At 41.6% G+C, this 26,252-nt stretch overlaps 9 protein-coding genes across 12 annotated transcripts; 4 read left to right on the top strand and 5 right to left on the bottom strand.

The window, feature by feature from the left end:
* The first annotated feature begins 253 nt into the window (after nucleotides 1-253).
* On the top strand, nucleotides 254-4,070 carry LOC105263892 (probable anion transporter 2, chloroplastic). The gene is made up of 8 exons (XM_011300384.1): nucleotides 254-768; nucleotides 1,168-1,327; nucleotides 1,403-1,515; nucleotides 1,579-1,710; nucleotides 1,814-2,021; nucleotides 2,093-2,237; nucleotides 2,370-2,636; nucleotides 4,031-4,070. The coding sequence occupies exons 1-8, from the start codon at nucleotides 577-579 to the stop codon at nucleotides 4,053-4,055; spliced, it is 1,242 nt and encodes a 413-aa protein (XP_011298686.1). The 5' UTR covers nucleotides 254-576; the 3' UTR covers nucleotides 4,056-4,070.
* On the bottom strand, nucleotides 2,982-6,217 carry LOC105263893 (transmembrane protein 53). Of its 2 annotated transcripts, none has more exons than XM_011300385.1 (6): nucleotides 5,221-6,217; nucleotides 4,725-5,141; nucleotides 4,285-4,492; nucleotides 4,068-4,220; nucleotides 3,782-3,907; nucleotides 2,982-3,547 (listed from the first exon to the last, which is right to left on the bottom strand). In XM_011300385.1, the coding sequence occupies exons 1-6, from the start codon at nucleotides 5,289-5,291 to the stop codon at nucleotides 3,257-3,259; spliced, it is 1,266 nt and encodes a 421-aa protein (XP_011298687.1). In that variant the 5' UTR covers nucleotides 5,292-6,217; the 3' UTR covers nucleotides 2,982-3,256. The 2 variants fall into 2 exon arrangements, with proteins under 2 accessions (XP_011298687.1, XP_011298688.1); XM_011300386.1 differs by having other exon boundaries at nucleotides 5,801-6,216.
* Nucleotides 6,218-6,585: 368 nt separating this feature from the next.
* On the top strand, nucleotides 6,586-8,459 carry Trx2 (Thioredoxin 2). The gene is made up of 3 exons (XM_011300382.1): nucleotides 6,586-6,736; nucleotides 7,688-7,918; nucleotides 8,057-8,459. The coding sequence occupies exons 1-3, from the start codon at nucleotides 6,713-6,715 to the stop codon at nucleotides 8,120-8,122; spliced, it is 321 nt and encodes a 106-aa protein (XP_011298684.1). The 5' UTR covers nucleotides 6,586-6,712; the 3' UTR covers nucleotides 8,123-8,459.
* On the bottom strand, nucleotides 8,274-14,095 carry RpI1 (RNA polymerase I subunit RpI1). Its single transcript, XM_011300383.1, has 2 exons — nucleotides 8,829-14,095; nucleotides 8,274-8,675 (listed from the first exon to the last, which is right to left on the bottom strand). Exons 1-2 carry the CDS (start codon nucleotides 13,774-13,776, stop codon nucleotides 8,545-8,547), a joined length of 5,079 nt encoding a protein of 1,692 aa, XP_011298685.1. The 5' UTR covers nucleotides 13,777-14,095; the 3' UTR covers nucleotides 8,274-8,544.
* A 2,696-nt stretch (nucleotides 14,096-16,791) lies between these two features.
* Nucleotides 16,792-17,884, top strand: LOC105263885 (uncharacterized). Its single transcript, XM_011300378.1, has 2 exons — nucleotides 16,792-16,842; nucleotides 16,977-17,884. The coding sequence occupies exons 1-2, from the start codon at nucleotides 16,824-16,826 to the stop codon at nucleotides 17,771-17,773; spliced, it is 816 nt and encodes a 271-aa protein (XP_011298680.1). The 5' UTR covers nucleotides 16,792-16,823; the 3' UTR covers nucleotides 17,774-17,884.
* LOC105263886 (uncharacterized) lies at nucleotides 17,636-19,758 on the bottom strand. The gene is made up of 3 exons (XM_011300379.1): nucleotides 19,673-19,758; nucleotides 18,767-19,452; nucleotides 17,636-18,702 (listed from the first exon to the last, which is right to left on the bottom strand). The coding sequence occupies exons 1-3, from the start codon at nucleotides 19,677-19,679 to the stop codon at nucleotides 17,920-17,922; spliced, it is 1,476 nt and encodes a 491-aa protein (XP_011298681.1). The 5' UTR covers nucleotides 19,680-19,758; the 3' UTR covers nucleotides 17,636-17,919.
* A 48-nt stretch (nucleotides 19,759-19,806) lies between these two features.
* Nucleotides 19,807-21,789, top strand: LOC105263887 (protein SHQ1 homolog). The gene is made up of 3 exons (XM_011300380.1): nucleotides 19,807-20,039; nucleotides 20,125-20,503; nucleotides 20,578-21,789. Exons 1-3 carry the CDS (start codon nucleotides 19,897-19,899, stop codon nucleotides 21,634-21,636), a joined length of 1,581 nt encoding a protein of 526 aa, XP_011298682.1. The 5' UTR covers nucleotides 19,807-19,896; the 3' UTR covers nucleotides 21,637-21,789.
* On the bottom strand, nucleotides 21,787-24,067 carry LOC105263888 (uncharacterized). Its single transcript, XM_011300381.1, has 3 exons — nucleotides 23,334-24,067; nucleotides 22,471-22,916; nucleotides 21,787-22,330 (listed from the first exon to the last, which is right to left on the bottom strand). The coding sequence occupies exons 1-3, from the start codon at nucleotides 23,546-23,548 to the stop codon at nucleotides 21,810-21,812; spliced, it is 1,182 nt and encodes a 393-aa protein (XP_011298683.1). The 5' UTR covers nucleotides 23,549-24,067; the 3' UTR covers nucleotides 21,787-21,809.
* Nucleotides 24,068-24,489: 422 nt separating this feature from the next.
* On the bottom strand, nucleotides 24,490-26,164 carry Manf (mesencephalic astrocyte-derived neurotrophic factor). 3 transcript variants are annotated; one of them, XM_011300374.1, is made up of 5 exons: nucleotides 26,075-26,164; nucleotides 25,368-25,472; nucleotides 25,160-25,284; nucleotides 24,944-25,085; nucleotides 24,490-24,857 (listed from the first exon to the last, which is right to left on the bottom strand). In XM_011300374.1, the coding sequence occupies exons 2-5, from the start codon at nucleotides 25,450-25,452 to the stop codon at nucleotides 24,682-24,684; spliced, it is 528 nt and encodes a 175-aa protein (XP_011298676.1). In that variant the 5' UTR covers nucleotides 25,453-25,472; nucleotides 26,075-26,164; the 3' UTR covers nucleotides 24,490-24,681. The 3 variants fall into 3 exon arrangements, with proteins under 3 accessions (XP_011298676.1, XP_011298677.1, XP_011298679.1); XM_011300375.1 differs by lacking the exon at nucleotides 26,075-26,164 and adding an exon at nucleotides 25,721-26,068; XM_011300377.1 differs by lacking the exon at nucleotides 26,075-26,164 and adding an exon at nucleotides 25,937-26,068.
* Nucleotides 26,165-26,252: the final 88 nt, after the last annotated feature.

Genomic DNA, 26,252 nt, shown 5'->3' with positions numbered 1-26,252 from the left:
TTCAAAGATAATTGTAGTTTTATGGGAAATTCGATTTTATCAAAATGTAATTTCCTTCCCCGAAAGGTCCTAGATCAATCCCGGAGGATGGGGTGAAAGGAAAAGGCCGTATTTTCGTATTTTCCTCGGGTTTTTGGGATTTTATGATCATCTCCAATGCAAATATATGCCATATTCAGAAATCGGGGGATGGAAAATTCCGATTTAGGGAATAGTCTCTACATTATCGGCCCCCAGTTCCAGTTAATAAGTCGGAAATTTCGGTAATCGACTGCCTTCGAAACTGCACTTATTTGACACGTCAAAATTGCGGCAAGTACTCCGAAAATCCTAAACACAAATTCCCAATTGCTGGCCTAGAAAATCCGAGCAACAGCCCAGTAGACAATCCCAGTCGACGATGTGGTCCTCCCCGGGAGTGTTGACCTCTGGATTTTTACTCCAACGATAACCCTCTGGCCTCACCCAAGAGGTTAGAACGTGAAAGTTCTTCCAGTTGTCGAGTACCCCACGATGTGTCCCCTAAAAACCAATTGAAGTGATCTTGATTGAGATAAATCTTCAGAGTCATCAACAATGCCAAGACTGTCGATGCTTCCACGTACATCCAGAATCGTGGCCCTGTGTTCAGCTGCCAATTTTATAAATGCAGCTGACAGAGTCATCATGCCTATTGCCATTGTTCCTATGACTGATGAATACAAATGGAATTTACCCACGCAGGGATGGATACTTTCTGCTTTTGCCTTCGGATACTTTGCCAGTCAGGTAATGATAATTACTAATCTACAATACGAAAATTCCCAACCTTCAGTCACCAAACAACTCCTGAACGCTTCGACTTCCCAACGACTTTGTAAATTCATTCTCATAGCTTCTGATTTTTTGCGGGCATTAAAAAAAACTGTAGATCATAAATTATGAAGAGGTGGCAGGCACCATATGTTGGGTTAATTCCTCGTGATTATGAGATTTTCATTCATTTTATTCAGCTGAAATAGAAGAAAAAATATTTTCCCTTTATTTCATTTTCCTGTCTATATTTACAATATATTAATTTTTGTTTCAATGAATAGATTTATAGGAAGAGTTTGAAGGGTTCTAAAATGTTCAATAACGTTCTAACGCGAATGAATTTTTTAATTTCAATTATTTGAATTATTTTAGATCGTTGGAGCGTGCACGGTGAACCGATTTGGTTGTAAAACAGTGTTGATGTCAGCTGTGCTACTCTGGTCAGTGAGTACAGTAATAACTCCACTGCTAGTCCACTCTGTACCTCTCCTGGTGACATGTAGAGTAATCCTGGGTCTTGGAGAAGGAATAGGTAATTGAATTCTTTATCCATATCCTTCTGAAACGTCAAAATGCTGATGTCAATAATTTCCCCCAATTTTTTCAGGATTACCAGTTATATTTCACTTGTTTGCGCACAGTGTGCCTGCTGAGGAGCGATCGAGGGCATTTGGCTACCTCGTAGCAGCTGGATCTGTTGGACAAGTCGTAGCCTCCATAGTACGTCCCCTAAAATTCAATAAACCCCATAAAATTCATCACTAAATGATTATCCTCTTGCAGTTGTGCCCCAGAGTGCACTGGCAGACTGGTTTCTACTTATTCGGCACTATTGGAATATTTTGGACATTATTATGGATGATTCTGTACCAAGAATCTAAAACACAAGAAGAAATACCTCTCTTTGTACCAAAGGTAACGAGAATCCAGTAATCAAATCAAAACAAAAAAATTCTATCTATATTCAACGATATCCCTCGAAAATGACAACTGATTATCAAAATTTCATCTATTTTAGGTAACACAGAATAGAGTGGTCAGATGGACGGAATTGATTGCCCATTGGCCTCTCTGGTCCCTCTACATAGCCCATTTCGCCATGAACTGGAGCAACTACATAATCATGCAGTGGTTGCCCACGTATTTATCGAGAAATCTCTCAGCCAACACAGAGAGCATCAGTCTGACAGCTCTTCCATACGTCGTTAATTCCCTGGTGGGCATAGGTAAGTCCCAAACCATCTCCAATTTCCCCCAAAAATCCCATAAATTACCATTTATTATTACTCTGCTGCAGTTGCTGGCCACAGTGCTGATAACTTAATCCAGAAGAGATGGCCGATCCTCTCTGTTCGTAGATTAATGACCAACATCGGCTTAATTGGGCCTGGAGCTTTCCTCCTAGCATTTTGCGCTGTTAATAATCTATTACTAGCCGTTATGTAAGTAATCCTCTGATAATTTTAAATTCCATCTTCAATTATTCGAGAATCGATTGTACGATGGAAACGATTCTTTGTCGATTTTTGAATTAATCTTCCATTGAAAATTCTCAATCAATTCTTCAATTGCAGTTTTGTATCCATATCCATGGGACTCTGTGCGTGCAACTCAGCTGGACATCTGAGTAATCATGCCGATGTAGCCCCAAATCATGCTGGCATAACATTCGCAATATCCAATACAATAGCAACAATACCTGGAATATTGTGTGGACCACTCACTGCTGAGTTAGTTACAGCCTCGAGTGGACGATGGATGCCAGTATTCGTCTTGGCTGCTGCTATTAATTTCACGGGTGCTATTATTTATCAGGGCCACAGTGCAGCCCTTCCGGTTGTGTGAGTGTAAAAGAAAATTTATCTTCCAATTGAATTTGAATTTTTTCCAATTGATTGAGTTGTTATTTCAATTTTTCAACGGCCAGCCCCGACATCTGACATATCGCATTACAACGAAAAATTATTTTCCTATTTTTCAATCGAATATATTTTTATATACCAAATTTCAGCTGTGTAGCAAATATAAATTCTTCAATACCATCGATCACTTCATTCATTAGAGGATCGACTGATTAGATTTTTCCAATTATTCAATCTCAACAACAACTTGTAAATGATGTATAAACCTGCAATTGTGTAAATACGACAGAGATATTTTTAGGAATAAAGAAAGTGCGTTGTGAGTAATTTTTCAAGCGTAATAGTCAGTCTTTATTCAATTAAATTAATCAAAATCCGATGCAATTCACGTAATTACCAAATAAATCCTCAATTATTATCATGATTGTGTTCTACTCGAGGTTCTTCGTCAAGACCAGCTTGCAGAAATCCTCATAAATATTAAATTATCTCCCCAAGACTAAAAAAAGAACGTTAACGCCAACAAAAGAGGAAAAGTACGATAAATCGAGACACCTGCTGTGTAAATTTCAACCTTTAGTTTATGAATTTTTTCCTCATTACTTATCTAACGGGGACTGTGTGGTTTCCTGGGGCATAACGATCCTCTTCGTCAGCCCTGAGATTGTATCCTGGAATTTCAACTGAATTCCTTCCTCGTCCTCCATCGAATCCTGGGAATTCAACTGATTTTCTTTGTTCATGATGCACTCGTGAATAAATGTGCACACAGTATTCACATAAACATCTGGATAAACAGCGTAAAGTTTGACATGAGGTGCATCCGTAAACAGTACCAGCTGTACACGTACTCCACGTTCAGCTCGACGACTCCCAAATTTTTCAACGTCCTGAGAATAAATCGAGAGGAATTTATTCCATAAAATTCATGAGTCAAATGCGATCATAAATTGTGAATTATCTCGACAACGGTTGATCCTAGGGGAAAGATGAAAAGGAAACTTTTTGTAGAGAATTGAGTTTCCCAGAAAAAAGCCTTTTGACATTTTTCCAGGGGACCCATCGGTGTCGAGATAATTCGGAATTTGGGAAAAAATTGAGTTGTAGAAATTCACTCGACTTACTATCGCGGGTATTAACGTATCAGCATTAGAGTAAAGAAAGAGTTGTGGCCATGAGTGTGGTTCTTCAGTAAGTTCGAATGGACTTGTTGGAATCGTGTGTCCTCGACCCCAAGCTCGAGTTATAATCTGCAAAGTGCAAATGAAAAATCATTAATCCACAGTAAAACCCTTTTCTCTATTTCTTCGCTTCCCTTCATTTCTTCAGAATCGCACACTCCCGAAATTTAATATACAATCGAATTCCTGTAGAAGTTCCAGTAAATTCTTCTATTGAATTTTTCCATACCTCGTACAACCAGAAAACTGATAAGAAGATGGTGATAAAAAGAGACATCGGGAGATTGGTGACAGGATGACCCCCTACGATAGCACTGACAGCCCTGAATAATGAAGAGACTCTTCTCTCCCCAGGTGAACTATCAAAAATCACACCCTTCACCTGTCAAAAAGAATAAAAAATTCATCAACTCGTGAATCAACCAAACAGGTGCTGTACTAATTACATTGATTGGGTTTCCCATTCCTTGCATAGCAACACTGATCTGCTGATAGAGAATGGCCCCACCATTGCTGAATATGTGAAAGAATATGGGGTGCTGATCGAGGCTTCGGTCCAAGATCACCTGGAGCAATTGTCTACCAATGATCAATATTTTATCTCGTCGCCAGAGAAGCCACTCCACTGGGGCTATACATCTCAATGTGATGCAGCTGAAAACAATTAACTCCGTCAATGCATCAATAATTACTTCCCGCATCTCACAACAGTAATCAACCCACCAGTAAGTTTAATCAACTTCGATTATTTACTTATGAAAGTCAACTCTCAGAAATTGCAAATAAGAAAGTGCAGAATATCCATGAATTTTTTAAAGATGTTGATATTTTAATTGACAAATTGTTAAAAAAGTGGGAATAAATCTGTTGATCCAGGAAATATTACCTTCTCTCTTCGTAAATGGCGCTGTACTTGGCGAGATATTTGTCCTGACAGCCTGCCCATCCTAGAAGAATGACGACAGGTCGTTTGTCGTCTTCATAAACGAAGACAAATTCATCCCTCTGCTGATCAGATACGGGTGGCATGCTTGGAAACATGAGGTGAAGGTCCAGGTCGATTTTGTCCGCCATTGTGCCAGGTGTCAGGGGACAATTCAACTCCTCCAGCCCTGACAGATCGACTCCAGCCTTGTGCTGTGAATTTCCCAGATTTCCTCCAGCTCCAGGCGCATCCACTCCGAAGGCCTCGGTGATTTCCACTGGAAAACATACCCCGGGCCTGCGCCTAAGGGTTCTCCACTCCCCATTCTCATTCAATAACGAACGTCTGCATACGTACGCCAAGACATCGATCGACTGTCTATTACAATTGTTTATAAATTTTCAGGATATTATTTTAATGTTTTCTCACTCTGCGGCCTCAGGGCAACGCGTCATACCTTTTTACGGCATCAAGGGCATGCGGTTTATCGATTTGCACGTGAGATCGATGGAAATTTGCCGGCCTCATAGTGCAATTAATATTTCAAACTGAGTCATGGCTAAATTTATTATCTTCGTCATAAATTCCTGGGGAAGACGCAGGAGAAATTTGCAAATTACTATATATTCTATTCGCTGATTAGAAATGGACTGGAATTTAATGAGAAGATATTGAAGGAAACATCTGATCCTTTCCAAGTATTTTTCTCCATTCCGTCATCCGCAATGACATAATGACGGAATGACGCTAAGATTTTTTTTTCCGCGTTCGTCACATGATTGTAATTTCAACTCCCACTCCCTTTGTCCTAGTGAATTGACCGCAATTCGTCCTCAAGTACAAAACGGAAGTAAATGTTGGGAGAAAAAAATTAGGACAATTTCCATGTAGTTGCGCAGTGGTGAAGCGACAAGTTGAAATACATGTTTCAGAATTACGGGCATATCTCGAAAGGCATGGATTTTAAAAGGAAATATCATAAGACCTTTTCTGTCAGAAATTTAGGAAGCCACTAAAAAGTCCTCTCACGTTTTCACCTGAAATCCATAGGTTTTAAGATAAATCGCTATTTAGGTAGTTGTGAGAGCTAGCTCGTCTCGCTTCACTGTAACATTGATTCGCGGAATATTTGAAACGTCACTGACACTCCAATTCCTGAGAGTTGAGTCATCGCTTGATAGAATGAAAATTACAGAATGTGATGCAGCTAATGATCTCGCGTGATGATCTATATTGAATCATCGGTGACGAGAATAAACTATTGCGAAAATGAAATGTCGCAACTTTTACTTTATTTCTTTCATAACAATTTCAGGGTGAAGTTAAATAAAAACAGCATCGACCAATCAATAAATTAAACCAACAAATAAAAAATCATCCAACATTTTCCGAGATAAATCGAGTGCTAATAAAAATCAAGACTTTCACTGGCATGTCATTAAGATTTAATTAAATAGAAAATTAGCGAGATAAATCCATAATTATATTAATTATTTATATCAGGTGGAAAGCTGTAAATTACGGCGATGCGTAAAATGAATTGACGTCAGTGGAAGATCATTTCCCATTCCCACTAGCCCACGACCTCGAGGAAATAAATTGCGTGTGCGATTTTCTATCGACATCGCATCCAGAAATTCACACAAAAAAAGCATTCCATGGTCATTCCCGAATCAATACTCGAAAAGCATACTAAACCCCAATGTTGGTCTTAACATAGAATGAGGAAATATTCAAACGTCAGGCCCACGTGATCCCCTCGGAGGTGTTCGGTCATTTCCGACATACGAGGTCGCCTTCCTCGCGACGTTAACATCGATTTCGTCTGCATTCGACGCCTCGAACCGGCGACGGGCGACTTTTACTCCAGTTTGTCCCCAGCTGTTGACTTGTATTGACGTGCAATTATCTGTTCTAATTTCTCAGATTTTCCATTGATAATCTTCAAAATGGTCGTCATCATCAAGGATACAGTGAGTACAAAATCAAAAATAAAATCATTCATTTTTCTCCCTTCCGTATTTTCATAAACATCTTATTTTTTTTCAAATTCCTCGCGCACTTGTTGATAAAAAAAATTCACACGTGATTGATAACTTCATGGCGCCTCTTGGAATTCCGAATTCGCGTAGTATGTCGTTGGTAATTGCGACAGTTGCGAGGAAATGGCGGGTGAATAGGGAAATCATTGTTGGCATAAATATTGAATAATGTCATTATTTTATTTACTTTAATGGCGTGCAGCTGTGGTGCTAGTAATCGGCTGAATTTATGGGCGCGTCTTTTTCACGTTTCATTTCGTTATGAAACGATGACCATTATTCTTTCTCTGTTGGGAGATGTTGTATGGCCTTGATCGCGATTATGAGACGGATATGTCGAGTGTATGTGTTGGATGAGAGGAATCGGTATACGTGTCTTCCTGTTGAATGATTTTGAGAGATGCTTTTAATGATGATGTGGAAGATGTCTTGAGATTTTTTTTATTTACATTTTGAATGATTCTGGTCGGCGGTGAGAAATAGCTCGGGATTGACTGAATCGATCTCGATGAGAAATAAAATCACCTGTGTGGAAGATATTTACTAACGACAACGATTTTTTCTTACTTTCGATTTTATCTAATGTCTGACCTTCCAAGTAATTCAAATAACACATCATCAAAGTTATTTTTAATGTATTTTCCGTAATTGGAATTTATCCATTTAGGCATGAGTAACCGATGAGTAATAAATATTGTCCTGAAGATAGAGTCTGCCTGGGGCGATTGCACAATAATTAATCAAATTCGAATGTTCCCGATGAGTCGCTTATCAAAGAGACGACTGATTCATCAATCTACGATCCTCAATTAAATTCTCAAATCCCCCAAGGAAAACTATCCAACAGTAAAAATTTTATCATTATTATTTTTCGTAAATCAGGAAGATCTGAAGACGAGGCTGGCGGAAGCTGGTGACAAACTTGTCATCATCGACTTCTTCGCGACTTGGTGTGGCCCATGCAAAGTTATTGCCCCTCAATTCGAGGAACTCTCCAACGAGTTCACAGATATTGTTTTCCTCAAGGTCGACATCGACGAGAACGAGGAAATTTCCACTGAATACGAGATAACCAGCATGCCTACGTTTGTCTTCATCAAGAGTGGAAAAATCGTGAGTATAGATGATCTCAAGTTTTCAAACAAAAGATGTCCCATTGAGAATTTCGCTATCCCGAATAGATTTCAAGATATTCCACTACTTTATCCTCATTATCATTTTCTGATTATTCTTTCTTCAATTTCTCTTCAGGTCCACCAATTCTCTGGTGCGAGCATTCAAAAAATCAAGGACGGCATCGAGCAGCACAAGAATTAAGACAAGCTTGCAGCTACAAACAACTTCTGCCTTATAATTATTATAATTTAACCGAAAAAAAATGAATGTAATTAGCGAAAAAAATTGGAAAACTTTAACAGAATGATGCATTGATATTGCCACGTTTTTGTACATATTTTATTGTGTACTCTTTTCGGACACCGAATTTGCTAGCCTATTTTCATTCTAGAAGACTGTGAGCATGAGTTTGAACATGAATAAGAAATAGCAAATAATTATCGCTGCGTTGTTTCCACTCATTTTAGTATCACAATTTGATTGATGTACTTGGCCTCTCGAAATATACACGATGGAATAATAAAATAAGAAATCATAACTGGCGTTTAAATTTATCGTTGCAATAAAATCATCGAAATCCTTAAAAATACGTGAAATGTACAATAAGTCAGTGATACTTCTGACTACAGGGATGACTTGATTGGTTTCAACGCTGATGACATCTTCAGGAAAACGTCGAATGCCCCAGTGCCAGTTTTGCACGGCTGTCCAAGCATCAAACGACTCGAAGGTGACGTTAAATCATCTCTCTTGCCTGAAAAAACATCAATAAATCATTAATTCCAGTCTGCCAGGTCTCTGCAGACTCCACAAGACGTTTACCTTTATTATCTTCCACAATTCAAACACATAATTACAAAAAAATTTCTACATCTCACGGTTTCCCGGATATTATTAAAAAACCAACCTTGCAACGTGGCAGTCTTCAAGAACGTCAACGAGCTCTCGAAGCTCATCTGCTGGAGTGGAGAAGCGGAATTCTCCATGCCCTTTCTGCTCATGGGCTGGAAGGTGCCATCAAAAGTCATATAATCAGCAATGAGAGAGAGATGTCTAGAGTCCACAGTGATGCCATACATTTTGAAAACGTCTTTGACCTCCTTAACAATGACCTTGTTGGCAGCCTCGATGCCATAGGTCTGTGCAATTCCATAAATATCGTTGGAATACAGTTTCCGGATATCCAACACCCTATCATACTTGAACATTTCCACAATATTGATTCCATCGGTCTTGAGAACAGTCTCCCCCTTGGAATTAGGAAAAGTAAACGCTTTTTTGATGGCAGGTGTCTCCCACAGGACAACTTTTCCTGCAACAGTTTTAAGAATCGTTGGCAGATCGATCTTAATCATCTTCAGAGGCAGCCAAAACTTGAATCTGCACCAGAGGAATTTGCCCGCATCAAAATCATACTCCAATGCATAACTGTACATATTCGTTACGTCAATCTTCCTCTGGTCAGCAGCTGCCTGATCTGCAAGATCGATCATCTCAATCTCGTCATCGATCTCCTCCTCAGGAGCTGCCATCTTCCTGTCCTCATCGTCGTCGTCCTCCTCGTCATTGATTACCTCCTCCTCCTCAGGATCATCGTACTCTCGATTCTCCTGATGCCTGAACTTGCTCCTGGCAGCAGTAGCATCCTCATCCTCAGGTGCCTCATCCTCATCAGATGACTCGTGCTCCTCCCCAAAGTCTTGCTTAATCTTCCTGACAGACCCCTCATCCTCAGCCTCGTCCAGCATCGAGTCCTCCTGCACTGCATTCCTCTTCTTCTCGTCTTCCACATGCAGAAGAGTCCCTGATACTTTCGCTATCTTCTTTATCTCTCTGAACATCAGCTTGAAAAAACCCGTTTCCGTTCTCTCCAGGACCTCCTTGGGACTGACGTTGAACTCGTGTTTGTAATTTTTGTGTGGAAGAAACTGAATCGTCAGGGTGTACTCAAGCTGTCTATTCAGACCAGTTTCCATCTTCCTGTCGATTTTAATTGTCCTGACGACATCGGACAGAACGCACCGGGTGAGTTTCAACTTCAACTTGTTGGACTGTTTCTGGATGTTCCTGAGGTCATTTCTGAAGGGGATCTCCATGCTAGGTGTCTTGATGTTCTTCGACGCCATCATGAGGATCTCCCGGAGTCTAGGAATACCGAGGGTCACGTTCATCTCTCCACGACCCGCAAAATGGAAAGTATTCAGTGTCATCTGGGTGGAGGGTTCACCAATAGACTGAGCTGCGAGGAGACCCACAGCCTCTCCAGGTGGGCAGAAGGTCCTCATCACTTTACAGGACAGCATATCCCTGATATCATCCCTCGACACCTCATTACCACAGTTTTTACCCGCTCTTGACTTCAGGTACTCTTCCACGAGCTCCTCCAGGTGCTCTGAGAGAACCCCAAAGTGAATGTCCTGACGATATATCGAGGTCAGAGGTTCTGGACACCTGGGGATTTTTCGCTCGAAGGACTTCTTCACCTCCTCATCAGCTCGAATCCACTTTCTCGTCAAGGACAAAGACCCTTTGCTCCTCCCAATATTCGGATCAATGACACTGAATTTTCCTCCACTTCCTGCCAACTCCTCCGAAAAAAGGGTGAATCCACTCATTCTGCGCTTCTTGAATTCCTCCCCATGTTTGCTCTTCCACTTCCTCAGTCTCTTCCTCATCTTCTGAATATTCCTGGTATCACTGGTCTCTTTGAGTCTTTCCACCAGTTCCTCATCGACGATGGCCTCTCTGTTCTCCACTAGAAACTCCATCTGCTCACTCCGGAGGAACCTGGACTTGAGAATATCGAGGCCATCCTCTCCATAATACATCTGCACGAGACTGCCATCAGAGTCCCTCACAGTGGAGTCATACCCGACAGTCAAACCCTCCAGATGTTTAATGAGACATCTCTGGAGGTATCCAGATCTGCTAGTCTTGACAGCAGTGTCAATTAGTCCCTCACGTCCTGCCATACAATGAAAGAAGAACTCCTGTGGCTGAATTCCAGTCATAAATCTGCCATCGATGAAGCCCCCAGCCCTAGGTGATGAGTCATAAGGTGGAAAACTGGGTAGAGACTTTCCACTGATCATCAGGGGTGGCCTCTTCCCCTCGAGTTCAATCTGCCCCAGAAGACAGGAAATCTGCATAGTATTGACAGTTGATCCCTTAGCCCCAGAGGTCACCATCAGCTGTAAATTATTCTCTGGGAATTTCTTCCTGAGCCCCGCAGGCAGACACGTCTTATTGATCTCATTGGTAAATGGATCCAGAGCAGTTTTGTACTTCCTGTCGACGAGCCCTCGAAACCTCTTATTCTTCCAATGATTCTCCTGCATTTTCTCGAGGACGACGTCCCTGGGGGTGTCCTCAGGGAGCTCTACAGCTGACCTCTGTACGTCATCACCGATTTTCCTGCACCGGTCGATGATCTCACGTCGCTTCTTGTCGCTGTCAGGGAGGACCAGGATGTCCTCGATACCCAGGGTAAATCCACAGAGCTGGAGGTGGGACTGGAAGACTTTTCCAAAGGCACTGAGGACTTTCGAGGAACAGGGACCACCGTACAACTCGTACATGCAGTGGATGAGTCCGTAGGGAGTCGCCCCGTAGTGAGTTTTATCCAAAACCCCAGAGAGTAACTCTCCTTTCCTGATGATGACCTCAGCCTCTGACATGGTCTTGGGATCAGAAAATTCGGTTCCCTGTCTCCATTTTCTCGGTGGAGAGGTCTCCCAGGACTTCGCTGGGATCTTAGCACCAGCTGTTAGATTGATCCTGGCTTTTCCCTTCGGAATGCTGTTGATGATGATCGTGGAGAGAACCTGCTTCCCGGACCAGAGCTCGACAGGTTTTATAATCGTCGGGGGAAGAATTTGAATGTCCCCTCGATGATCGTAAAGTCCTGCGTACACCAGCTGCATGTAATCCTGCTTCGAGAGAAATTTTCCTCGAAGAGTCAGACGTACTCCAGATATCACGTGATCCTGAATGAGACCCCCCAGGGGTGTTCCATCCTTGGGGACGAGGTACTGATTGGAGACATTAGCTATAAAGTAGCCCTCAGCCCTGGCTACATCGTTCTGGGGAAAATGAACGTTCATCTCGTCCCCATCAAAATCAGCGTTGTAGGCTTTGCAGTTTGAGTAATGTAGACGAAGAGTTTTCTCTCCCTTGAGAATTCTCGCCTTGTGTGCCATGATCGAGGGTTTGTGGAGGGTTGGCTGACGATTCAGGAGGAGAATGTCACCATTCTGGAGGTGCCTGTGAACGATCTTGACGCCCTGAAAAGATTTCTGGTTCTTGTGGCCCTCCGTCAGGAGTCTTTTGGCTATTGCCTCCCTGCTGACTCTGTCTAAGGGATTTATTCTCCTGACGTGGCCGTCCTCTCCCTCGATCTTCACAGCCCCTGGATGCTGGTCAGGACCATTCATCACGAGTTCCCTCAACTCTGCTACGTTCCAGGGTGTCACTGCCACTGGGTACGTGAGTTTCAGGGCGAATGCCTCAGGAATTCCAATTTCGTCGATGTTCAAATTTGGATCTGGAGTTATCACTGATCTGGCAGCGAAATTTACACGTTTTCCCATCATGTGCATCCTGATTGTTCCCTCTTTCTTCTCGATTATCTGCTTTAACCCCTGACATGTCATCGATTCTGATGTCTTCGACATGTCCCTGTCCATCAGATGATCGACGTTACCCTGGAGTGCTGACCACGCGTTGTGGAGCTTCTCCAGGGGTGTTGCACCTCGAATTGTCTCGAAGACGAGTTTTCCCTCTTCGGGGAGTTGACTGGTATCACCGTCTTGAATCGTTTGGATGATGTTCCTGAGGACCAGGCAGTCCTGCATTATGTGCTTGTACACTTGGGTCTGCGGGTGCTCCAGCAGCTGTCCATCCAGGAAATTCACTGGACGCACCACTGGTGGAAGCACTGGAATTACTTCGAAGAAGAAGACGTCCACGGGGTATTCGATGGATAAACCAGTGAGACAGGGCACTATCACGTTTAATATTTCCATGTCATTATTCCAAATCCGTCTCAGGTACTTCCTGGACTGATCTGGCATCAACAGGATACTCTGAGTCTTCTGGACAACGGCCTGTTGCTCATCGTTGATCATTCCTGGGTTATTAATCATTATCCTATTCTTTAGAATGGAAACCTTGGGGATTGGGAATCGACAGTAGAGACAGATTTTCCCAGGTTTGTACTGCTTGAGGGCAGACTCGATATGAATCTGCCACAGAGTATTGACGTTCTTTGTGTTGACCTGGAGATCGTCGTCACAGATTTTCTCGAGTTTTCGTCTTCTCTGGAGATTTTTCACATAAACCTCGATGGCCTCGCGCACCAGCTGCGCCTGACCCTCGCTTCCAACTCCAGGTTCAGCCAGAATTGACGAGACTTCCTGATCAATTCCCTCCAGGTCAGTGTAAAAGCCCTCGTTTATCAGCTTTAATTTGGCAGCCAGGAGGATTTTAACGTGCGCTGGTATCTGGAGTGTGAAGCAGCTGAGGCAGGAGAGTTTTATGACATTGCAGAGGACCTTGTGGAAGAGGGGATTGACCACCACCACCGGCAGCTCGATGTGACCAAAGTGTCCGGTGCAGGTGTAAACGTTCTCCCCGCAGGTGCCACAGGGGTCCGAGTGGTCATTTAGGGGCCCCAGGCAGGGGTCGTACAGGCCCCCTCGAAGAGGATGCCCCAGGACATTGAAGGATAATGGAGTGCAAATTTTCACCACACTCAGATTTTTTATGTCCTCAGCTGTGAAGACTGAGAAGATTAGACTCTTCGGGTACAGGTGCTTTGCACTGTTATCTGAGGATAAACCAAACTTGGACCCCATGTCTATTGCTTTTAAAAAAATTAACTATTGTATGCTTTATTTTATTTTATTATATGTCGACAGGTTTTTTTTACTTCAATATCTATAGTACAATATTTTTGAAGTCTCGAAGAAGACTTTACTGGTTTTAATTGATGTCACTCCAGGTAATTGTTTTTAAAAAAATTCCAATGTTAATTAAATCACCACTGGTTTTCAGTAGGGATTCACATTTTATCCAATTTTTTTGGTAAACACCGAGTGTTGGTGGAGCACACGTGAGAGTTCGGAAGGACACGTGAGGTTCTGGAGGTTAGGAAACTCTCTGGTGACGATTGAAATTATCTTATCTCGTCAAATTGAGACTGCCCGCGGTTTTCTGTGCGCATGCAGGGTGTTCTGTGCGCACGCGGGGTGTTCTGTGCGCATGCGCGGCGTATCGCCTGGCGACCCCCCCCACTCGAGCGCCGTCTCCAACGCCCTACCATTTTGAGTGGGGGTCAGTCGTTCGGCGGGAGTGCGTGGAACGGTCGGTCCCGTGTCGCGTAGTGAAAATCCATTAATATCGGGGTTTTAGTGAGTGCAGAAAACCGGCACCGCCTGTGAACATTGAAAATACAAAGTGCAGGACTCAGTGCAAGTGATTGTGGGATGTGAAATAAGTTTTTAAACAGTTTATCAGAGCATTTTGAGTGATTGAGATTTTTCCTTTGTTACACTGAACTTCGGTATTGCCGAACGGCCGCCCGGCGTCAGTGTGTTTACAAAAATTCCTTTGTCCATTTCTCGGAATTGTTTAGTGTGTGTTTAGATACGGACTGAAGTGAGAGTGCGAATTACATTCGAAGGATTACTTTTCTCATTCATTTTATTTTGGATGATCAAAAATATTATTTGATCTTTGATATTATTTTATTCATCTTTGTGGATTTTGAGTTGATAAAACATTCTTGGTTGTGTGGTGAGTGATTAGTGAATTTTTGAACTGTCTCGAGTGCTGGTGCTTCCAAGCCGACTTCAACCTTTGGCGTCAGAATCACATAGAGATCTTCAGGATTGGAGGGAATCTTGCAACCGACTGCAAGGTGAGTTTCGTATGCATTTCTTTTATGACCTTGAAGCATCATTTTCATTTTATTTTCATATCATTTTTTTCCTTCCTGATTCTTGATATATTCAAAGCTTACATTACAAACCATTTTCAATTATTCAATTAACTCTCCAATAAAATAAAAAAAATTGAAATAAAAAATAATAAATAACTTTAAATAATAATTTAAAATAAAAACTCCCAAATCAAAATTAAAAATCTCCTTTGCAGTAAAAAAATTATTTTGTCGAAATTTCATTAACAATTTGTTTTTTTTTTATGTTTACAGTTAAGGTAGGTCGTTCGAAAGGTGAAAATTGAAAGCGGACTTATTTTCATCCAACGCCGGTGAGTGAAATTTATTTATTAATATATCGTATCCGTTTCGTGGATTTTTTCGTGGTCGGTTCGGGGGTTTGAATTTTCGAGATGATTTTATCTCTCGGTCAGATGATGTCGAGATGCCAGATATATGGCTCCATCAGATAAATCGCGAGTGCGTGTATAACCAAGTGATTGACTGCGCTGGAATGCCGCATTTTGAAATTGGAATTAAAGCCCGGTTGGATTGTCTGGAAAAAGATGATTTACTCCAAAATTGGCACTCCTAATTACTCCATCAATTATTGGAAAAAACGATTAATTTCCGGAGTAACTAGCAGTCAAAATTTCCAAGTAAATTATATTTTCCAGATAATCCATCCGGGCCTTAAATTCCTCCGCCCAAAATGGTAAGTACGATATTAAATTATTGAAGTAAATCAAGTAAATTTTGTCAAGTGCAGTGGAAAAACTTCTGAGAGTTATTTATATAAATTATAAAAATGTCGTAATTGGCCAATTGATTTAATTCTGTTTCTATCCTTCTCAAAATTTGAATAGTCCTTCGACTCCAAAGTGTTGCGCAGTCGCGCCGGGATTCGAAGACGCGTGCGCGCCTGCCTCATACTGCCGCCATCTTGTAAACCGTTAAGGGATCTCATTCGTGAGTTTTTGGCGGGACGTTTTCACAAAAATCTCGTTGAAATCCCTGAAATAAGGAACGTCACCCCCGAAAACCCCGGGAATGCACTGGAAGTCAACAGATAATCGGAACAAAGGAGTCAGTTGAAACAAAGACCTCGACGTGTCAATGGCCAACAGCCTTTGTTGTGATAATAATATACGAGGTGACAAAAAGCCGGTAGATTTTCTTTATTTATAATTTGTGGGTTGTTCTTAACGAAATGCTATAATGTTTAATCCAGCAAGAACATTATTTGCATCAGTGTCGAGTCCTGAAATGCGTGGAGTGCATTTAGTGTCCATTTTTGTGGAGGAAAATTCTAAAATCAAGAAAAAAAATATTTTTCATTGGGTTGTAGTGAATTGTAGTGATGAATACCTGAGGAACAGAACCACAGAAAGAATAGACCCGTGTTAATTTTCCTATGATTCATTAATTTGGGTGGGTTTCAACAATTTTTCGATGTGTGGGGTATTTTTTCGTGGTTTATTTCTTTCTGTGTACCCGTGGTGATATTTCCGTGTGTGACAATGGATTCCTGTGATTTATTTATTTGATAATCAGTGAAGTGAAGTGAAGTGAAGTGAAGTGAAGTGAAGTGAAGTGTTTTGGAAGTGAAAATGCCATCGAGAGGAATAAAGGATGCATCACCCTGGACTGGAATCGCGGTAGGAGATGAAGAAAATGGAAGCCGGTGGAAACAGATCAAACGGATTTGTTTTCCATCCAACGCCGGTGAGTCATTTCCATTTTATATATTCATTTCATCTTTCGATCGACGTTTCTTTTGGAATTTTCCGCGTTCATCGAAAATATCTCTACATTAAACCGGGAAATTGTGTAATGATAATAAAAACTACGATGTTGAATATTTTTGATAATCTGATGACCTCCGGGTTTCCGCGAGGTCATCAGATATCTATAAAAGCTGATGAAGTGTCTTCACAGTTCAGTCTTCACAGAAACAAGAAGATGACAACTATCAAGGGCAGTAAGTAATTATGTACAAATTAAATTTTCCCTAACGAGCACGAATGTCTCATGACATCCTCCATTTTAAAGTCATTAATCAAGACTAATTAATTAATTTAAAAAAAAACTAAGACTTATTTTGAAACGTCTCAGCTACAAAAAGCGTCGAAGAGGGTGGCGTCTCCCACAACTTCATGCTCCTGGAAAAAGACTCCAGGTTCAATTGGGCCCTATTTCTGAGAGGAATACTTTATGTAGAGCTTATTATATTCATCGGATTCGGGGGTATCATTGGGCTGACGAGGTATACTGGTTGGATTGGTCAACCTTTTGAGCCGGTGGAGTTCATAAACAATCCACCTCCACAACAATGTTGTGAACGGTTGCAAAAATTCCTCGAGTCTCAAAGCCTAGCGAGAGAGAAAATCGACGCGCTAATATTGAGGAAACGATCAGTGACAGATGAGAAATTTGAAAGGACTGAGCCTGATTCATCACTAGTCTCAATTCCTGAGAGCTCTCCACTAGTCGTTGAAATTCCAGAAGTCCCTCAAGTCCCTGAAGTTCCGGAAGTCCCTGAAGATTCATCTACTCACCAGGAGATACCAGCGAACGCTATCAACGACTCAAATCCAGAATTAAAAGAGTTCCCTAACAAAATTGAAGCTCCAGCAGACGATGCAGTGGATTCGCAAGTGGATCAAGAGACTGAAGCATCTCAAGTGGTTCAAGAATCTACGGAGAAGAGTCCTGGACAAACTAAAAAGAAGTGTGATGGTGAGATGGAGATATATCTCGAGAATTCCACTGTATTTCCTCTGTGGTCAAATCAGTGTGTTCATGTGCAGACTTTAGTAGATGCGTTGAGGTACAGAGCTGGTTGGAACATGGACAGCTACAGAAGGAGCTTTCTACCAACTCCTCCGCCTTTCTTTTCCCGTTTTAAATGATCGTGGAGGACTTAGATATTCTGAAAATATTTTCTCGTGAAACTTTAAATAGTGATTAAAGAAGATAAGATTAAATAAAACGCTTGGGTTATCGGGGTTGAGTAAAAATAATTTAAAGCTCCAATTTATTGGGATTAATTATTCTTTCACGGGTAATCATCATCTTCACTGTCATCTCCATCATGATTATTGAATAATTGATCGAGTCTCTCCAGCTCGGGGTTGCAAAATAAATTATTTCCCTCGTATGTCTCTATCAAAGTATCAGCTTCCGTATCACATCTTCCAGTTAGATTATTGACTTCCAGGAGATGGGAATGGACGTAGTCTAGTCGCCTCCTCCATCTGGCTTTTACAATTTTATTAACAATCACCCAAAGATCGAGATTATTTTCTCTTGCTCTGGTGACTTGAGAAGCTACAACTAGAACTTTATCACTGACTCCAGTATCAGCTAGATTTAATTCCCCCAGGTTGGGGGCATTTCTCAGGAGTTCGATGATCCCATCGTCCTTGACATTCTTGCAGCCTCTACATTCTAGTTTCTTGAGGCTGTGAAGCTTTCCAAAAATCGAGTCTGTGACGAAGAAACCACAGGAATTTAATAGGAGCACTTCTAGACAGGGAAGACTTCCTAGAGTAATGAGTCCTGTATTGCTGAGAAATTGACACTGATTTAGGTTTAAGTGCCTCAGGTTTTTGCACCTCTTCGTGAGCTCGATCATTAGATCGTTAGTCGCTGGGGTTGTGCTGAGATTCAGGTGCTGAAGGTTAACTAGTTGAGATAGGGATGAGAGATCTTTGCTGTAGGTTTTCGCAAGGGATAGGTGGGTGAGGCCAGTTCTCGTACTTATAAGAGCGATGACCTCCTGGTCTATGTTGAAACCATCTAATGTGATTGCTGATAGATTCTCAAGGGTTTCCAACGCCTGACAAATAGAAAATTGTATAAATTCCACAGAAATGATAGTTCAGGAAAAAATTAAAACGTACAGAGGAAAAAATCGAGGGCCTGATTGTAGAATCTTTCGTGAAATAGCGTCCCCGGAGGTGAAGCTCCTTCAAATTAGTCATGGGATTTCCCCAGAAGTCTCCAGAGACGTTCCTCCTGATATTTCTCATCCCAAAGTACTCGAGCCTCTCCATTTTTGAGAAGAGAGTGGTGAACCTCTCGCCATACCTCTCAAAGGCAACTTCTAGTCTTTCTAGATTAATACAGTGCTCTCCAACGAGTGTCAGGATTTTATAAGTGCAGGGCTCCCCTAGTTCCAATTTCCTCAGGTATACCCCACAACTCCTCAGGATGACCCCGATGTGAGCGTTCGTTCTGAAGACTGGGGGGAGCTCGTCCAGGTCTGTCCAGACTGCGGATTCTGAGAAGTTCACAGCTCTGACATTGCTCCAGGCTAATTTAGATGCTTTTCTCCATCGTCTGGATACCATTCTGACTATCAGTCGAGATGATAGGGGTAGATACTTGAAGATTCTTTCGAGACAGTCGTCATTCAGATCGTCGATAGAGGCCACAGGTTGCTCCACCGTTTTTGGTGATCTCTCGAATTTTCTTAATTTCCGTCTCTTAGGAGAGGGTTCCAGAGTGACTGGACCTATCAATAATCCAGACGTTTTATTTAGCCTAGACATCGGGGTTATCCCATTCCGCATTCGTTTCTCAACCCCTGAAAATGAAAAAATCATTAGCTATGAATGACGTCAGACAATCTTCGATATCTCCTGAACAAATGATGTGACTTTAATACGTCAGCTGTGATTTTAAAGCTTGAAAAAATATCTTTAAAATGCCGCCACAATTTTCCAATCTCATTCTACCAATCCTGAGGGATCAACTCCTCGAAAATTCAATGTCCTGTAACTTTGTCTATTTAAAAAATTAATCACCTCTCATTTAAATTTAATCTGCAACTTGCTCAACTCCTAGAAAATCATCGTCGTCTCAGTTTTATTATCACCCACGTGGGCAAGGCATGTTACGAGTGGGTTCACCCCCTCTTCGAGGACTATCGGTTAGTTCTCCGAATTACCGTTGCACTCGTACTAGAAGTGCTACCACGTGAAACGCCATTGCCCCGTATTTTTGTTATTGTTGATTCCCAAGCATAATCATGCTGACCCCTAGATTTGACTTAAAACAAGATGACGAAGGGATAACAATAAACATTTACGCGCGATACGCGAATATTCGTGAAACCGAGGTGTACGTTGACGGAAATGACTTTCGTTTCTATTCAACTCCCTATTACCTGCGGTGAGTGTTTACAGTTAATCAATTGTACTGAAAATCCACGAAGAAGAGAATTGTCAAGACTCCGGGGGTGAACCATGTATTTCAGATTGAAACTGCCAGGGGAAATCGTGGAGAACGACGACTCCAAGGGCTCATACGACTGCGACAGTGGAACTTTCACTCTGAAATTCTCAAAAGTTAATAAAGGAGAGAATTTCGAGGGTTTGGACATGATCACGACTCTGCTGGCCCCTCCGAAGAAAAAGGACATTGTTCCGAATATCGAAGTAATCGGAAATCCAGCTGCTCCCCACGATGATGAGCTTGATCCCCTGGTGAATGATCCAGAACAGGAAAATGACAACGACGGGGATGACTGGTTCGTTCCCCAGGTGCCAGTGGCTCCTGGGGTGTCTCATATTCTGTCTGGAGCTCCAAAATATGGATTTGCGAATAAAATCTCTGGAGCTCTCACCTCCTTCGAGGTAAGTCCACGTTGTAGTTTTTATTTTAGCAAAATTCAAGGTAATTATGTGTTTGAATCCTAATAAAATGCCAGGCTGGTTGGTTGAGGGACGTGATTGATCTTCCGCTCCCTGATTCAACCCCGTCAGACCAACGAAAGTCCTTGAGAGAATCCTCAGAGCAGGACCACTTCTCAGAGGACCACTACATGGCGGACCTGGTGCAAGCAGAGGAAACAGTGAATCCCAGCATTCTGTTCTCTCCATTCTGGTACTCCACTGACCCCATCCTACTGACAGATCAGGAGAAAGATATTCTAAAGGAGTGTCCCAATAAGGAGTACCTTCTGGACAATGAGGAGAAGCAGACAGTGCTCTACAGTCTGGTGGACATTCTATTTGCTTCTTGTTACAGCCACCGAGTCTCTCTGGGGGAGACATCCTCTGAGAGCAGTTGGGACATCAATAAAATTTCAGGAACTCTCTCCTGGTTGCAAACGTATTCCACCCTGGAGGACGTCCTGAGAACCTCAATCAGGCGATCCCTGACGTATCCCCTCTATCGTCACTGGGAGCTCTCGATGAAGGTCCTGGAGGACGTCAAGCAGATCCTCAAGATTGGAAAAAAGATGATCCTGAAGAGACTGTGCGAGATTCACGATCTCTTCAACCACTCCTTCGAGCCAAGATATCTTCATAATCAACTATACATCAGGGATTATCTCGTTTGGATCCAGCAGGTACCCGACTCCCTCCTCCTATCGCTGTTCAATGCTCTCGATGGACTCATCCCCAGAAAAGAGGACATGGGGTTCGATCTCGTGGAGCTGGAGGCAGCAGCCTGGGCAGTCCTCCAGGAGGAGAACCAGGGGGAATTACAGGGTAATTCTGAGGAAGAGAATCTCATAATTGGCAATTCCATTCACGATGTTGTTAATCAGTTGGACAAAATGGGGATGGGAGGGAGTGATGACTCTGAAGATTCTGATGATGATTCCAGCTCCAGTAGCTCATTCTCTTCCAGCAGCTGCAGCTGCTCCAGCGACAGCTCCAGTGAATCCAGTGATGAATCCAGTGGGAGGACCAAGGGCCCTTTGATACTGGAGATAGGGGAGACGTTGCACAGCGATGACTCGAGGGATGGAGATCATTAACTAATTCCCGTTTCACTTCGGAAATATTGAAAAAGCTTTCTGTTAAAACTACCACATGAAATTTGATATAGAACATGTATTTATTTTTATTTGTAGATTACTGTACTACATACTGCAGAATATGAATTTATATGAAAAATCTTAGACGTTTAATTAATTGATTTTATCGAGGATCATTCATCCAGGATGTAATAAATCCAAGGAAGTAATTTGCTGTAATGAGCAATTAATCTACTCCTGGAGGCTTCTTCTTCAACCGTGAATTCCGCGACACTCGTCACCGCCTCATCCATGAGATCTCCTGGAGCAGGTGGTATAATTCCACTGCCTCCATCACCTGAGGACACGATTTCATCAATCTTCTCCTCACCCCCGTCCCTCCAGAAATCAGCGACCTCGCCGTACAGCCCTGGACTCTCGTCACTCTCGAAGACGAGACTCGCCAGCTCTGAGGGCTTGATTGTCATCTCACTCGTCTCTTCCTCCAGGTGTCCATGGTAAACTGCTTTATCGGCGTTCAAGACCACGTACTCGTTCAACTTTTCCGAGCCAGGGTGATAGTGAGGCGCGTGCATGATGATCCGCAGACTGGGAAGCACTAGCTCTTCGACGACTTCTTCGGGGGGAAATACATTTTCCGGGATTAATTCGGGCGAAATCGTTACGGTTTCTGTGTTAACATCTGTGACACCTGCTTTAAGAACAGATAGAAATTTTTTTGATTTTCAGTTCTTAATGGATCGATCGATCTTCTGATTTGGAGAAATAATGAATTAGTGACATCAAATTGATGTAAGTTACAAAAATTGAAGTGAAAATTTGGTGTTCTCCTACCTAACGTGTTCTCCAGCTCGACAACAGTGGCATAAGCATCGCAGGGCCCACAGGGATCATCTTTGTGGGTCGACAAGATCGCGGCCTTGACGTAGGGAAAGTGGAGGATGCTCCAGGGGACGATCACCTGGTACGCGAGTTTTCCACACCTGTCGATCACCAGGATCTGGTCCCTGGACCCGTGAAGCTCCTTCCATATCCCGAGTTCCTCGCTGTCCTCCACCAGAAAAATATCCGGGGATAGTGTCTTCTCCAGAGGTTCAGGGGGGAAGAGCCCTGAGGAGAGCTCCATAGCTTCTTCTGGAGCCACTCCGTCCCACGCCTCTCTCTCGATTTCCTCCTCGGAGATGTCCTCAAAGGGATTCTCTGGGGAGTTTGATGTTATGACGAAGAAGAGGGCCTCAGGGAGTCCCGATCGCTCCAGCCGATCTTTCAGGAGTTTCAACCTGAGAGGAAGGACCAATCATATTTCATTTTCAGGAAATACCTCGGAATCTATGAGAGATACAGAAATTCTTGTCTGAACTTTTTTTGGAGATCGGAGTGAGGACTACCAAAAATGTTCTTATAAAAATTTCGTTATCTCCTACGAATGACGAGATTTTTCTCAAAAACTTCTCAGTAAATTGAAGAATTGAAATAATTTCGAATCTTCTGTTCTTCTCTTTAAATCGTTTCTGTTCTCCTTTTTGTGAAAAAGGAATAAAATTCCAACGAGGATTCGGTAAAATTTGAACAAACTCTCAATAGAAAAGCAATGACCTTTTTATTGAATTATTTTGTAAGCGATTGTGAATCGTCGGCTTGATAAGATTATTACTAGAAACATTAGAACGGACTAATTACTTTAAAATTATACTCACATAGATGCTTGTTTATGACTATACGGCCAAGAATTATCGAGAAACGCTATAACATTAACAACTCCCAGCTGTCCCATCAGAAACTTAACAGGAGTGCACTGTTCGAAGGAATCAGCATTCTGCCTCTTCCTCACCCTCGAAAATTCATAACTCAGTTCTTCGCTCATCACAAGCCCTAGGAGCATCACCGTGGCCACAAAAATCAACTTCATCATCAAAAACACGAAAAACGATTGAGAATATCAAAACCGAACTCTAAAAAATCGTAAACCAAGAGAAGTCTCGACTGGTTCTCTTGACGGCTTCTGACTATCTGCCTCTATTTTTTCAACGCACTCTCCCTCCCACACATACGAGCTCAGCGTGACACTGACTTTTCTCCACCACTAGAAAAAATAAATGATGAAGAAATCCGAGAAGAATTCTACAATTCAAGTAATTTTCAAATACAAAGTAACGAATCGCACAATTTTCCTAGTCGATTATTGCGCTAATATCAGCGAATCCAAGACAGATAGCGAAATTTTTGATAAGAGTATTTTTTTCGAGTAGATTGAGAGCTGGAAAAAAGCTCCCGAGAAAAAATTCGTCATCTCCCATAGATGAAGAGATAGTTGCAGATTTTACTCGAGAACTTATGTATTTGATAAATCTACTTGTTGCTCTTCGTTACTGAATTCCATCTGGTAATAATTTCTTCCGAATTCATGCTCTCGACTTCTCGAAGAAGCTTGCGCCTCAGAGCACAAAGAGGATGATTGTTACTCTGTCTCTGTCCCACATCCCCTTCAACGGACAAATCTCCACTCTCATGGATCCGAGCATCAGTTGATGTTTTGATTCTCATCCTAGACGCAAAAATATTCCGCTGATGCTAGGGATTCTCTTTCGAGGTCCTCCCCTCGGATGATATCACTATCCGCACGAGCAATCGAACGGAAGTGAGTGGAAACGAAGATATGGAGCTCGTGATTTTGGCAGAAATAGAAAGATTCTTCGAGTCAGAGGGAATGATGGAAAAATAAAAATTCAGGTGTTCAATTAATTCCCAGAATTAGAGGCGATACACTGGGTTAGTTAGTCAATCGTGTAATTTAATGAATTAAAAAATATACATTTGGGGTACAAATGTAACAAATTGATATACAAATTCAAATACGATGAAATTTGGAATTTTTTATTTATAAATATTCGATTTCTTTCACTCTTCATTCACACTCGTCAATCGGTTATAAACACTGATACTGGCATTCGATTTATGATGAATTTATTGTGACATTGAGCTAAATGAGAGAAATAAGAAGACTAATGGAGGAAATTATGAGGAATTGTGGATTTAATCAAGTCTTCATAGTTCGGTTTTTGAGGGGCTGAAATATTGTGGTTTGAGCTCCTCGATTCGCTTTATAAAGTCCGTTTTCTCGATGCACCCCTCACACGTCTCGTCCCAGTCATTCAGGATTTTCTTGAGATCACGAACTTTTAGTTTTTTCAAATCTACCGTATCCAGATCAATTTGTTTCTCTGCAATTAAAAATTTAAAATCAATACGTCGATCAATTGCTTTGCTAAATTGGAAATTATTTGATTTTATCTTTGGAGTTACTCACCAAATCTGAGATCACAAATTTGTGCATCTTTTTTCTTGAGTTTTTCACAGATTTTATCAGCTGGCAGTGACCAAGAGAGTGGTTTACTGAGTTCTCCAAGAATTCCTGTTGCTGATTCTTCCAAACCGCCTAAATAATAACACTAGACAGAAAGAAAATGTCAGATAATTTCTCCAATGACTCGACTGAAAGGACAAAAGTTTTCTTAATACTCACAAACCGATTCTCCTTAGACTTCGAACCCTTGCAGAATTTTTTGAACTCGTTCTCTATTTTTTTCGTGTCCTTCTTCACATCTTCGCTCAATGTTGCAGCGAATTTTTTAACTGTCGCTACACAAACTGAAAACAGAGCAAAACATGAGTATTAATTACACGGATCAGTAGTTATAATCCATTATTAATGTGAATTAATCGTTTCTTACCCTCGCACTCTCCTTCCTTGAGAGCAGAAGCTTCGAAACCTATTCCTAAGATCACGACGAGGGATATTATCGTAACTCGCCACATCTTGATATTTTATTACAAATCTAGAAAAACAAATCAAAATTCTAAATTAAAAATTCAATTCCAATCTCACGAGTGGAATTTTCCAATTTCATTGAATATCGATTGATAACGAAGTATTGTTCCCAAAATGAAATATTAGAAGCCCTTTTTCTAATAATTAAACAAATTAATGGACAATTAAATTGACTTAATAGTTGAATTAAACGATCAGTTTCGAAAACAAATTGATAATTCCAAAAAACATTGAATTCGATTTATCTCACTTTACCCGTTCGCTCCTTCGACAAATTCTCCAACGAATGGATCAATGAATCCCGAAATATATTATCAATATATACCGAAACCTAAAAAATGAATCGACCACGTTTAACCGAATGAAACTCCACCCCTAAAAGATCTCGAGGACTGATCAAAACCCCGAGAATAAACTAACAAACGCGAATTGTCAAATTTCTTCTCAAAATCAGCAAGAAAAAAAGCCCACAGGTTATGCCAACTGGAGAAGCCTCAAACAGTCCACTTTTTCATCCAAATAAATCAGTCCAAGGCCACAGAAGTACCCCAAATATCGATCGATTTGTTTATCCAAACATAAATACTCATAAACAATGTTTGCACTCACAAATAACAATTGTTCGTTCTGTTGCCTTCACAATAAGCGGCTTTATACCACGTTGGATTCTGTCAAACTCCCAAAAACCCCAGCTGGCGCTTGCCAATTGGTCAAAATAAATTCTACGTTAACCACTTGCCATTGGTCACCACCAAAAAATCTACAGCTCATCGTTTCTCTCCATGAC

This window comes from Fopius arisanus, unplaced genomic scaffold, assembly GCF_000806365.1.
Source record: "Fopius arisanus strain USDA-PBARC FA_bdor unplaced genomic scaffold, ASM80636v1 scaffold00017, whole genome shotgun sequence".
NCBI classification, from domain to species: domain Eukaryota; kingdom Metazoa; phylum Arthropoda; class Insecta; order Hymenoptera; family Braconidae; genus Fopius; species Fopius arisanus.
This window is presented reverse-complemented; position numbering and strand designations above follow the sequence as displayed.

Bases quoted from the DNA above. Each gene is read 5' to 3' on its own strand.
- Manf (XM_011300374.1), bottom strand. From the start codon at position 25,452: ATGTGGCGAGTTACGATAATATCCCTCGTCGTGATCTTAGGAATAGGT. The intron at 25,285-25,367 runs GTAAGAAACGAT...CTCTGTTTTCAG, and splicing joins CAAGGAAGGAGAGTGCGAGG to TTTGTGTAGCGACAGTTAAA. The intron at 24,858-24,943 runs GTGAGTAACTCC...TTTTAATTGCAG, and splicing joins AATTTGTGATCTCAGATTTG to AGAAACAAATTGATCTGGAT.
- LOC105263887 (XM_011300380.1), top strand. From the start codon at position 19,897: ATGCTGACCCCTAGATTTGACTTAAAACAAGATGACGAAGGGATAACA. The intron at 20,040-20,124 runs GTGAGTGTTTAC...CATGTATTTCAG, and splicing joins TCAACTCCCTATTACCTGCG to ATTGAAACTGCCAGGGGAAA. The intron at 20,504-20,577 runs GTAAGTCCACGT...ATAAAATGCCAG, and splicing joins GAGCTCTCACCTCCTTCGAG to GCTGGTTGGTTGAGGGACGT.
- LOC105263892 (XM_011300384.1), top strand. From the start codon at position 577: ATGCCAAGACTGTCGATGCTTCCACGTACATCCAGAATCGTGGCCCTG. The intron at 2,238-2,369 runs GTAAGTAATCCT...CTTCAATTGCAG, and splicing joins AATCTATTACTAGCCGTTAT to TTTTGTATCCATATCCATGG. The intron at 2,637-4,030 runs GTGAGTGTAAAA...GAATTCCTGTAG, and splicing joins AGTGCAGCCCTTCCGGTTGT to AAGTTCCAGTAAATTCTTCT.
- RpI1 (XM_011300383.1), bottom strand. From the start codon at position 13,776: ATGGGGTCCAAGTTTGGTTTATCCTCAGATAACAGTGCAAAGCACCTG. The intron at 8,676-8,828 runs GTTGGTTTTTTA...ATGTTTTTTCAG, and splicing joins GAAGACTGCCACGTTGCAAG to GCAAGAGAGATGATTTAACG.
- LOC105263888 (XM_011300381.1), bottom strand. From the start codon at position 23,548: ATGATGAAGTTGATTTTTGTGGCCACGGTGATGCTCCTAGGGCTTGTG. The intron at 22,917-23,333 runs GTGAGTATAATT...CCTTCCTCTCAG, and splicing joins AGTCATAAACAAGCATCTAT to GTTGAAACTCCTGAAAGATC. The intron at 22,331-22,470 runs GTAGGAGAACAC...CTGTTCTTAAAG, and splicing joins CGAGCTGGAGAACACGTTAG to CAGGTGTCACAGATGTTAAC.
- LOC105263886 (XM_011300379.1), bottom strand. The intron at 18,703-18,766 runs GTACGTTTTAAT...TCTATTTGTCAG, and splicing joins GGCCCTCGATTTTTTCCTCT to GCGTTGGAAACCCTTGAGAA.
- Trx2 (XM_011300382.1), top strand. From the start codon at position 6,713: ATGGTCGTCATCATCAAGGATACA. The intron at 6,737-7,687 runs GTGAGTACAAAA...TTCGTAAATCAG, and splicing joins TCGTCATCATCAAGGATACA to GAAGATCTGAAGACGAGGCT. The intron at 7,919-8,056 runs GTGAGTATAGAT...ATTTCTCTTCAG, and splicing joins TCATCAAGAGTGGAAAAATC to GTCCACCAATTCTCTGGTGC.
- LOC105263893 (XM_011300385.1), bottom strand. From the start codon at position 5,291: ATGAGGCCGGCAAATTTCCATCGATCTCACGTGCAAATCGATAAACCG. The intron at 4,221-4,284 runs GTAATTAGTACA...TCTTTTTGACAG, and splicing joins GAATGGGAAACCCAATCAAT to GTGAAGGGTGTGATTTTTGA. The intron at 3,908-4,067 runs GTATGGAAAAAT...TGCACTTTGCAG, and splicing joins CAGTTTTCTGGTTGTACGAG to ATTATAACTCGAGCTTGGGG.